Source organism: Saccopteryx bilineata, chromosome 1 (genome assembly GCF_036850765.1).
Source record: "Saccopteryx bilineata isolate mSacBil1 chromosome 1, mSacBil1_pri_phased_curated, whole genome shotgun sequence".
NCBI classification, from domain to species: Eukaryota; Metazoa; Chordata; class Mammalia; order Chiroptera; family Emballonuridae; genus Saccopteryx; species Saccopteryx bilineata.
The window spans coordinates 393263077-393275079 of record NC_089490.1 but is presented as its reverse complement, the minus strand read 5'-3'; the positions used below and the strand labels follow the sequence as shown (position 1 = coordinate 393275079).

General features: G+C 43.4%; 1 protein-coding gene across 1 annotated transcript in view; it reads left to right on the top strand.

Moving 5' to 3' along the window:
• LPXN (leupaxin) overlaps positions 1-9479 on the top strand; it is a 43287-nt gene extending 33808 nt beyond the window's left edge. Inside the window, exons 8-9 of the mRNA XM_066253997.1 lie at positions 7756-7904; positions 8228-9479. Coding sequence (XP_066110094.1) covers positions 7756-7904; positions 8228-8497 — 419 coding nt within the window. The 3' untranslated portion in view covers positions 8498-9479. The remainder of the gene's footprint in view (positions 1-7755; positions 7905-8227) is intronic.
• Positions 9480-12003: the final 2524 nt, after the last annotated feature.

Here is a 12003-nt window from a genome sequence, read left to right as displayed (position 1 = left end):
TTGCTTTTATTCCCGATCCTTTCTATGTGATCTCTTCTTCCCTCTTTGCATTTTTTTCCTTCTGTTTTCTGAATTGTCTTGACTTTCTTCCTGACTTCTTTTTATGTTTGTTTTGAACAGATATGACTCGTGCATGGAATCAGAAAGCTTCTTTATTTTGTCTTTTCCTGTTTTGTTTTGTTTTTTGGAATTAACTCAGCAGGGAATATTTTCTTCTCTCACTTAAATAAAAACTTGGGAAATCCCATGTCTTTTCTAATTATGCTTTTTCTTCCTTTAAAAAATAGTTTAATTAAATTTATCAAGGTGACATTTGTTAATAAAATTATGTAAGTTTCAAGTCAACAGTTCCATAATACATCATCTGTACATCGCATAGTGTACTCACCATCCAAAGTCTAGTCTCCATATATCTGACCCCCTTTACACTCTTCACCCTCTCTCCACCCCACTTCCCTCTGGTGACCACCATATTGTTATCCGTGTCTCTGAGGTTTTTTGTTTGTATTGTTTGCTCATTTGTTGCTTTCTGTTGTATATCCCACAGATGAGTGAAATTGTATGGTTCTTGTCCTTTTCTGTTCAATTTATTTGGCTTAGCATAATGTTTTGTTCTGATCCTTGCAGAGCTGAAACTGGAGTGGAAGGGATGAGACTGGAAGACAGGAAGATTCTTATCTCTCGTACTGTTATAACTGTTCTTTATGCTGTCTGGGCCTGGCAGATGTGTAACTCTGACTTTTTTTTTTTTTTTTTGGACCCTTTTGTGGATTTAGTACAGGGTCAATTGTAAATTCCTAATTGCCCTTCACATGTCCTGGCTGGTTGTTTGCCCCTAGGCTCATTTCTTTGAGACACATTCCACACAGATTCTTTCTTTTTTTTTTTTTTTTTTGCATTTTTCCAAAGCCAGAAACGGGGAGGCAGTCAGACAGACTCCCACATGCGCCCGGCCGGGATCCACCTGGCATGCCCACCAGGGGGCGATGCTCTGCTCATCGGGGCATCGCTCTGTTGTGACCAGAGCCACTCTAGCACCTGAGGCAGAGGCCACAGAGCCATCCTCAGCGCCCTGGCCAATCTTGCTCCAATGGAGCCTCAGCCGCGGGAGGGGAAAAGAGAGACAGAGAGGAAGGAGAGGGGGAGGGGTGGAGAAGCAGATGGGCGCTTCTCCTGTGTGCCCTGGCTGGGAATCAAACCTGGGACTCCTGCACGCCAGGCCGATGCTCTACCACTGAGCCAACTGGCCAGGGCCCCACACAGATTCTTTATTGCAGGGTTTACCTTGTTTCCTCCGGGTGATCTCTTAGAAATGATTCTGATGGCTCCAGATCATCTTTTTCACTCCCCTTTGCATATACAGACCATGGGAATCTTGTACCTTTCTCTTGCAGTTAGTGGGGCCAAAGTTAATTTTCAGGTGCATCTCTCTCTTCAGCTGCCATAGGCTCCTTCAGCCAGACTCTCACCTAGAGATTTTTTCCAGGGATGAGTCTAATACCATCACCGGTATCCCACTAATGGCAGGGGACATATACCCAGCTCTCTGAGTGGTCCTATTGAAGTCCCTCTCTTAACTTGAGATTAGCAAGAGAGCCATACTTTATCCTACTTGGGGGCAGTGGTGGACCACCCATAGCACAGTTTTTTTCAAAGAAATCTCTCTCTCCATTTCCCTTTCTCTTTACCGGTTTTGTCACCTCAGTGTGCTTTAAGGGTTCAAGCCTTGTGGGAATAGTCCATGGATGTCTACTTTTGAGGGATGTCTTACAACTCAGTTTGGAATTTGATATCTGTGACATCTCGATGCCATACATCTTGTTATTGGTCTTTGCCAAATGCTGCTGATCTTTGGCTGCCCGTTTCCTACTTAAGAATGAGACACTAAAATGCTAGTCAGGATATAGGCAGAACTATGTGGTACTTAGATAAGATACTCTGGTCAGTTTGCTGGGACCCTCCTGAATATTAATGTGTTAGCTCTTTAGTCTTGAATCAGTTCTACCCAAGAGATGTTCTCTCTGCCAGCATTATGAGAATTTTAAAAAGGGACTGGAAGATGGGTTTTTACTGTTCAGAACATCAACTTTATCTCATTCCCATTTCCCAGTGGAAAGCCTGGCTTCTCTCCTCATGGGGCCCAGTGTTCCTGATCAGTGAGACTCTCTGGTTTGGTATTTCCAGAATTAATCAGTGCATCTTATGGTCGGGCAAGGAATCTGATTCTCTTACAGCTCCTCAGACTTGCAGCCCATCCTGTGTCCAGTCTTGAAGACTATTTTATCCATTCAGTTCCTGAGCCCCTCCAGATGGCTTGAATTTTGTTGGCACTTCCTCTCTCTGGATATGGAGGATTCAGTGTTCTTGTTTTTGCCAAGCTACTTGTTTCACTTTACCTACCTTAAATTTTTGAAATGTTTATTGCTACTTTTTCTGTGGCGCCCTTTTTCCTTTTCTTCTTTTCCTCATGGGTCTTTCTATTTTAGATTTTTTTTTTTTGTATTTTTCTGAAGCTGGAAACGGGGAGAGACAGTCAGACAGACTCCCGCATGCGCCTGACCGGGATCCACCTGGCACGCCCACCAGGGGCAACGCTCTGCCCACCAGGGGGCAATGCTCTGCCCCTCCGGGGCATTGCTCTGCCGCGACCAGAGCCACTCTAGCGCCTGGGGCAGAGGCCAAGGAGCCATCCCCAGCACCCGGGCCATCTTTGCTCCAATGGAGCCTTGGCTGCGAGAGAGGAAGAGAGAGACAGAGAGGAAGGAGGGGAGGTGTGGAGAAGCAAATGGGCGCTTCTCCTATGTGCCCTGGCCGGGAATCGAACCCGGGTCCCCCGCATGCCAGGCCGACGCTCTACCGCTGAGCCAACCGGCCAGGGCCTTAGATTATTTTTTATTCATCATGTCAGTGATGTTCCAGGAGAAAGTGAAGATCATCCCATGTGTCTTGCCCTCACCAGCACAGACTCTCCTCACGTCAAGCCTGTTGTTATGTTTATTCCCAGCTACTGTCTCTTTAATTCCAACAACAACTGTGTGAGATTAATTTTATTCCACGTTTTACATAGTTAAAAATGAAAGCGCTGAAGCTCAGAGAAGAAAAGTGATTTTCTTGAAGTCATACAATTGGAAAGTCAAAGAGTTGGAATTGAAATAAGGTCTTATTTTTGCAAGTTTCCTGCATTTTTCTACAACATTATAACTGCCCCTTGACAGAAACTCAATTCCCTTCACATGCTGGATCTTTTTATTTTCTTGGTACCAGCACACTACACTTGATTTGAAGGGAGAGCTGGATCCGGCAGCACTGATATAATCCATCAGCACAGTGCTTTGTAGTAATGTGCATGCTCGCTGAAGCTTGTTCAGTGCTTTTCACAAATCATTAGATCTTTCATTTCTGGGTTGCACTTTAGTTAAGGAGTCTTTTGCACTCAGATTTAATCTAAAGGATATTGAAATGTAGCGTGGTAAATTTATAATGTACTGGTAGCTGCAGAAGTCTGAGAGTTAGTTGAGTAGAATAGTCAGCAGGTGAACGCTGCCCAGCGATAATTGTGATGTGGAAGTTGCCTGAGAACAGAACAACAAGATACAGACCTATTTCAAGAAGAGATATAAGTTAGACACAAAAGAAAAGTATCTTGTATATAGGATGGCCAGGAAGCACCACTGCTCTTGACTTGGGCAACTTCTAAACAGATAAGGCAGATTGGGTCATTTATAATTTTATATAAATATGAAGCTGTTAGATTCAGGGAGTACTGACATGCTGGGGCTGCCAAGAGTGTACAAGGTCCCTGTGACGCTGAGAACAAAGAGTTCAGCAACATCCTGCATTGAGTCAGAGACCCTTATCAATAGTTTATGTTTGAAATTCTCCACTGAGCAATACCACCCTCCCTGTAACTGCACACAACCTCCCTAGCCAATAGTTGACAGCCATATCAGCTTCTGTGTAATGCTTGCTCACCCTAGATAGCCATCCTATAAAAAGGAGCCATTTTAGAAGCTCGTGGCTGCAGTGCTCCCTTGCATGGGTTACCTGCAGTCCCTGCCCAGGTCTGCAATAAAACTTATAAAATTTACTTTGTGTCTGCTGTGGCCTGTCTCCTGGGATGTAACAAAGCCACACCTAAAATATATTTATTTGGACAGCTGATAGGAAAAAAAGGGTATTTATTAATCAGAAGCTCCTCTTGTGTAGTATTTTGTTTTTATCCTTTGCTTTCTGTAAATGGTTACTTCATTAATTAGGTAGCATTTTGTTTTACCGCAAGTCACATAGTCACACACATAGCTTCTATAATGACTGCTGAACTGCTGAGCCTCCTGAGAAATTAAATTCATCTGCATTTTTGTTTCAGTTCAGGGAATTGCCCTTGGAGGAGCAAGTTTCTAAGCACATCAGGCCTTAACATCCTCCCGTAGGGACCTGCTCCTCATTGTCTACCTTTCTTTTGAATCGTTCATTATCCGGCCATACAGGTGCTCCCTAATTTCCCCCGGGGATAAGAGCTTCACCCCAGTATAAACATCCTCCCTCTCTCTATGGCACTTTTAATTGTTAGTGTCCCTCCGCCATCCTGCAGAGGTAATTGGCCCCAGAGAGAGCCTCCAGGAAAGTCAATGCTGAAACTTTCTCAATTTGTTGGATACTAAATGCAGGGTTATCACAGCAAGTTTGGCAGATTGCTGTTGATTCCTCTCCTGAGACTCACCTGAGTTCAAACAGAGGCTGTTACCTCCCTCTTATCTCATTCTTATGGCCCATTACAAGTGCCTCAGTGAGAATCATTCCTAGGTCGTTGGCATGCCTTACAGCTTTCTCAGGTGACACTGATGTACAGGAAAGCGCAGTTTGAGGTCACTTGCACCACTTGAGGACTTGTCAGAAATGCAAATTCTCAGCCCCACCCCAGACTGAATCAGAAACTCTGGGGGTGGGGCCCAGCCGGTAATCTGTATATTGACAAAGTGACATATGTATATTGACATCTACAGGTGATGGATGCACATGAACGGTTGAGAAATATTGGGCCATACAAAAGGAAGAAAGACAATTGTGCACATTGCTTTGTTTTTCTTAAATACTAGGCCTTCCCACAGTCAGTCACCCTCAATCAGATTCTAGACATTCTTGGATAAAGTGGAAAAAAAGTAGAGTGGGCTCATCTGTGTCACAGGGGCAAGAACACAGGACAGTTTATAAAATTATTCATTTAGACAGTTAGATCCATAGGCTTCAGAATTCTGTCAAACTATCTGCTTTTCCAAGACAGCTTCACTGAACAAGGCAAGGAAACCAAATAGTGGCCAGAGGTCATAGAAAGACTGCAGCCACCTGATTGGCATTCCAACCCCTGGCTGCTCCCATTGCCTATTGATTGATTGATTGATTGATCTGGCTGCTGCTATGAGAGTAGATTTCTAGAAATAATATTCTGGGTGGGATGCTTCCCAGGCCACTGAGCATGCTTTGCTTACATGGCATTTCAGTGGGCACAGGCAGGGCTTTCCTACTTACTGAGCTATTGGTTTATGGTATTGGGGCTCAGCCAGTACCCTCAAGTCTCACAGTGAGGTCAAAGCCAGGACGCAGTAAGATTTCTTTGTTGTTCTGTTTGTCTTTAGAATGCATCCAGTAGGACTGCACAGTCAAAATACTGTGCTTTAAAGGTACTAGAATGAATTCTTGCCTTATTTTTTTTTGTCTTACCACCAATTTAATATGTAATTAAGTTCATTTATTTCAACCTGATTCAATTTTTAGGGATAAATTTTATAAAACAATAATAGAAATCATATATTTATTTATTTTTCTTTTTTCTTTCTTTTTTTTTTTTTTGTATTTTTTCTGAAGCTGGAAACGGGGAGAGACAGTCAGACAGACTCCCGCATGTGCCCGACCGGGATCCACCCAGCACGCCCACCAGGGGCGATGCTCTGCCCACCAGGGGGCGATGCTCTGCCCCTCCGGGGTGTCACTCTGCCGCGACCAGAGCCACTCTAGCGCCTGGGGCAGAGGCCAAGGAGCCATCCCCAGCACCCGGGCCATCTTTGCTCCAATGGAGCCTCAGCTGCGGGAGGGGAAGAGAGAGACAGAGAGGAAGGAGGGGGGGAGGTGGAGAAGCAAATGGGCGCTTCTCCTATGTGCCCTGGCCGGGAATCCAACCAGGGTCCCCCGCATGCCAGGCCGACGCTCTACCGCTGAGCCAACCGGCCAGGGCCCATATATTTATTTAGGAACCTTTCTATTCACTATATTTCTCCAAGATACAATTAGCAAGTATTTCCAAAGGTTTTCCTGTGTCTTGGCTTTGTTTATGGTGTTGTTGTTTTTTTGGCACATATTAATCATTAATTTATACTTTTATTTTATTTTATTTTTGTGACAGAGACAGAAAGAGAGACAGAGAGAGGGACAGATAGGGACAGACAGGCAGGAAGGGAGAGAGATGAGAAGTATCAATTCTTTGTTGCGGCTCCTTCGTTGTTCATTGATTGCTTTCTCATATGTGCCTTGACCAGGGGGCCACGGCATAGCAGAGTGACTCCTTGCTCAAGCCAGTGACATTGGGCTCAAGCCAGCGACCTTGAGCTTAAGCCAATGACCTTGGGCTTCAAGCCAGCAACCTTTGGGCTCAAGCCAGTGACCATGGGGTCATGTCTATGAACCCACACTCAAGCCAGTGACCCTGTTCTCAAGCTGGTGAACCCATGCTCAAGCTGGATGAGCTTGCACTCAAGCCCGTGACCTTGGAGTTTGGAACCTGGGTCCTCTGCGTCCCAGTCTGACACTTTATCCACTGCGCCACCACCTGGTCTGGCATTAAAGTATACTTTAATGTAGATAAATTTATTAATCTATAACTTGCTATTGATTTGAGCCCTTTTATGACAGTTTTCATTTTATTCCCAGATTAAAGAAGAATCTATTCATTTTTAATTCAAGTATCCATCTGGTCTGAATCATTACATTTAGATTTTACATCCATTTGAAAATTATTGTTTCATAGCACTTTATTTTTAAATATTAGTCACTTTTCTTCAGGTGCTGTTTCAGACCCTGGAGGTATAGTGTGACAAGACCAACAAAAACTAGTTTCTCTCAGCTAATGTTGCAGTGAGGCAAGACAGACCATGAAGATGGTTTTAGGCAACAGCAAAGATAGTGACAATGATAAAGATGATGTGGAGAGATAGATGCCTCTGTGACAGGATGAGTTTTAGCTGGTTTGTGAATGACAAGATGAGGCTAGCCATATGAAGGCCTCAGGCAGAACTGTTCAGGCCCAAGGGATAGTTAGTTACTAAGGCATCAAGAAGGAATAGATCTTAACATTGTTAAGTGCTCACTATAAACCAGGCACAATACTAAAGCACTTCACCTGCATTATCCAAGTATTTTTTACAACAAAACCTTAGAAGTAGATATTTATTGTAGCCCCATTTTGAATATGAGAACACTGAGTTTGGGCGAGTTTAAAATCATTGGCTCCAGCCCTAGCCAGATGGCCCAGCGGATACAGTGTTGTCCCACCGCATCAAAGTTGCCAGTTCCATCCCCGGTCAGGACACATATGAAAAGCAGCTAATGAGTGGTCAAGACCGAGTTGAGGCTTCTCTCTTTCTCCCCCACCCCCCAATCAATGGAAAAAATTTTTTTTGATAAAATCATTAGCTTCTTCTCGACCTTCAACTTGGCTTAAAGGTCTGGAACTGCAAGAGTGAAGCCTTGGTTTTCTCTCTCCAGGGTTTCATGAAAAGGACAAGAAGCCATACTGCCGAAAGGACTTCTTAGCCCTGTTCTCACCCAAGTGTGGTGGCTGCAACCGCCCGGTTTTGGAAAACTACCTTTCAGCCATGGACACTGTCTGGCACCCAGAGTGCTTTGTTTGTGGGGTCAGTATACTCAGTTGTTTTGGATTCACAGAAAGTCAGAGGTTTTCCTCTCCAAGAGGCACAGCTGCTCAGAGGGTTCACAGCTCGGGATTAGGAACTGATGTGGGCTTCCTAAAGGAGACACAACACGTAGTATTTGTTGTGGACCTTCGCTTGTATGTTTTGCTATCGGGCGATAGTCTACCCTCCCTTTGTCAAGGACCCGAGTGGATTTCTGCTACTTGCAAGTAACTGGCAGGAATTTGTAAGCTGGAAGTTTTCTAGGCTGATGTGCTACTCTTGACACCTGCATTCCTTTCCTTTCTCTTCTCCCTGCCCCCCAGGACTGCTTCAGCAGTTTCAGTACTGGCTGCTTCTTTGAACTGGACGGACGTCCCTACTGTGAGCTCCATTACCATCGCCGCCAAGGAACCCTCTGCTACGGGTGCGGGCAGCCCATCACCGGCCGCTGCATCAGTGCCATGGGCCACAAGTTCCACCCTGAGCACTTCGTATGTGCTTTCTGCCTGACGCAGCTGTCAAAGGGGATCTTCAGGGAACAGAATGACAAGACCTACTGTCAACCCTGCTTCAATAAACTCTTCCAACTGTAATCTCAGCTGAAGGAGCCCAGCCCCTTCAGATAGATCCCTTATAAAATTTAAACCAAGAGAGGGAAGAGTGCCTTTGTTGTGACTGACCTGCTCAGTAAACATATAGAGAAAGTAAAGGTGATGAACAAAGAAAGGAATGTCTAGCTGTCACATGACTAGTCTTAAATTTCAGATTTCTAGTCTCTTTTTAAATTTTAATTTGGTACTTGGATTTAGATCTGGGCGCTGTTCTCTCTCGCCTCTGCAGATATATTTTCCATCTGCGTGCATTCATTTCACAATCTGAAAACTCAGATTTCTTCATTTTCACCCCTGTGCTGGCCCTGTTCACATCTTCTCTCCGTTGGACCTCAGACTGGGCCTTTTCAAGCTTCCCATAGTTCCCTGGGATGTGGTTCCCCAGGGTTCCCCACAGTCACGGCTGAGGACTCACCCTTGCTGTCCGGCGTCATGGTACCTCTCAATCTCCTCACATCTCCCTTTGGTGTATTTCTCCCAAGAGGAAGTAGATTTTAACTGGGCAAGTTTGCATGCTGACATAACTGATAAATAAAGTGGCTTGTGTTTTAATGACTCAACGCATATAGTTTGGTAGACAAACCCTCTGCTTCTCCTATTAATATACTAGGCACTTTCTGCAATCAAATTTGTATCATACCTCTTGTTTACTTCTGTACAACAAGCACTTTTTTTCATCAAAAGAAACTAAAAGGAAGGACTCCTGTTCACTTTTTTATTCATCTGGGTCCATAATGTTCATTTTATTTTATTTTTTAATTTGCACTTAGATAAAAAGAATTATTCGAAAAGATGGCAAAGCTTCTTAATATTGTTTTCATCATTGCATTCACTGAAGGAGAAAAACTTGACCTCCGCTGGGCACTTGCAAATCCATATTTGCATATGTGTGCACGTCTCCAAACCCATAAAATTATATATATATATATTAAATATGTCCAGATTTTTTATGTACAATTATATCTCAATAAAGCTTTTGTTTAAAAAATAAAAATGCATCTTCCTCAACTTCACAGTAATCTCATGAAGACAGACAAGATGGCTGTTCTTAGAATGTCTCTAAAGAAAGAGCTTGTAAAAGATCATTTGACCATTTTCTAGTTTGGATTAAGAAATCCAAGCCCCCAATAAAAATCTCCACTTCATTATTTGTTCCTCCACAAAATATTGTAAGTAAAGTTGCATACAAGTTAGGTCATTAAAGAAGCTGACTTTCTTATGCCCTCCCTCAAGTAAGCCTTAAAAGGAGTCATCCTTACTCAAAAGAGAGAGTGAGTAGGTCTGTGCCACATCATTCTTACCATGGTCTTAAAGATGTTGTATGATTGTTTGTTAAAAACGGATTAGACCCTGGCTGTGTGACTCAGTGGATAAAGCATCGTCCCAGTGCACTGAGGTCGCAGGTTCGATACCTGGTTAGGACACTTATGAGAAGCAATCAGTGAGTGCACAACTAGATGGAACAACTAAGTGGAACAGCGAGTTGATGCTTTTCTCCTTGCACCTCCCCACCCCCATCAATCAAAGGGAAAAAAAAATTAAATGACTGTGGTAAACTCCTTAACTAAAGGTGTTTCTTGAAAATAAAACTGATTCAGTGTCCAGATTGGTCTGGGCACAGAACTTCTTGAAGAACTGATGGATTAAATGATTGTTGCCAACTTTTCTTATATCTCTCTGGGTCCTGCTATCCAGTGCCTCTGCAGCTGTGTTTATTTCCCACATGCACACATCTGTTAGAATGGATGGGTAGGGATTTTGAGAGTTAAAAGGAAGTGGTAACAGTTAATTCTATGTGATACGGACTTCAAATGCATCTAAGCTGTGTGGGTGGCCACACAGATAGGGAGCCATCTGGTCTCATGTCCGTTGTGGTTGGCTGAGAGTACCAGACTAAGCAGAATTTATGTCCAACTTCTAAACATCCTCTTTACCGCATTTGACTCTCTGATATTATATGCAGGTGTTAATATGCCAGTGCTCGTGGTTGCCTTGGATATTTGACAGAGTAAACTTGGAGTTTAAGCTTTCAAGAAAGAACGCTTAGAAAAAGAAAAAGAAAAGAAAGTGTTCAGGTTCTTTTCTTTCTTTCTTTTTTTTTACCTGTTCAGAAAGAGATGATGTCGTCAGGATTAGCGTTTTAGCCGCAAGGAAGCCACTCACAAGTAAAACATTACTATTACTCAAACTGATCACCTAATTCTCTACTCTTGATTCTAAATAACTCCTAGCTTTTTAAAAAATAAAACCTGCCCTCAAAGAACAGAGCTTTTGCACCAGTGAGATATCTGAGTATGCTGTAGATTGGAAACCTTATTCCTGTATTCTAAAAGAAAAATTTCTTAATGAGTTAGCTAATTATTCTATAGAATAAGTATGTAATTCTCCAAGGTGATACTTTGGTAAAGGCAACAATTATTTTCCATACAAGTTCTAGCAAGTATATCTCTTACAGTTGAGGGATGACTGCCAGCCACATGCTTCTTGGTTCAGGACCAGCAGAGGGAGAAAGAGTCTTTTCCTCTAACTTAGCAGGAAAAGTCCCAAGATTCTACTACCTGGACTAGCTTAGGTCACATACCCACTAGTGATTTTTGCTGGGGGAGTGGACAGTGCTGCTTGGCTTACACCAAACTGGACCCCAGAGGTAGGAGCAGGACTAAGTTCCTGAGAACACAAGGACTTTGTGGAGGAGATGTGAATACTTTTTAAAAATCTGGGTACTGCTAAAAAGGGAGTAATGAATCTTGAATTTATATGACTATATGTTCAAAAGCAAAAATATTAATGTATTTTTCTGAGTTTCAAGGTAACACAGAGGTAAACAAATAGATATTTCTAGTGCCCCGAAGGAATGTGTCTGAGAACTCTACAGAGTTCAAAACTAGAGGAGAGGCAGGAATCGTGGTGTTATGAATAACACAAGGCAGAGCTACTGGTCTTCCCTAGGCCCCTAGGGCACAGCGGTAAGAAGCATCAAAAGCAGCTTTAGCTTAACCGGTGGTGGCGCAGTGGATAAAGCGTCAACCTGGAATACTTAGGGTCACTGGTTCAAAACTTTGGGCTTGCCTAATCAAGGCACATATGGGAATTGATGCTTCCTACTCCTCCCCTTCTTCTCTCTCTCACTCTTTCTCCTTCTCTCTTTCTCTCGCCTCTAAAATTAACAAATAATTTTTTTTAAAGCAGCTTTAGTCTCGAAATCTGAAAAGGGAGCTCTTCCAGCTGAAATGAAGGTGAGAAGGAGTGACGACTTCTTTTAGGGGCAAGTGTCTCAGGCATGAACAAGTCCTTAATAAGGGCAGTGGTAGCAGCCACTACAATATGGGACTGAAAAACTGACTGTGTGCCCCCACAACACTGTGGAAGCTCTGTTACTAGAGGCAAAACTCACCATCAGGGCAGCATGTAAGTGCTGAGAACCCGGAGCTCAAAGGAGACCTGGAAATCCCCTGGGATCACAGAGAAGTGCTGGTACTTGAGTTGTG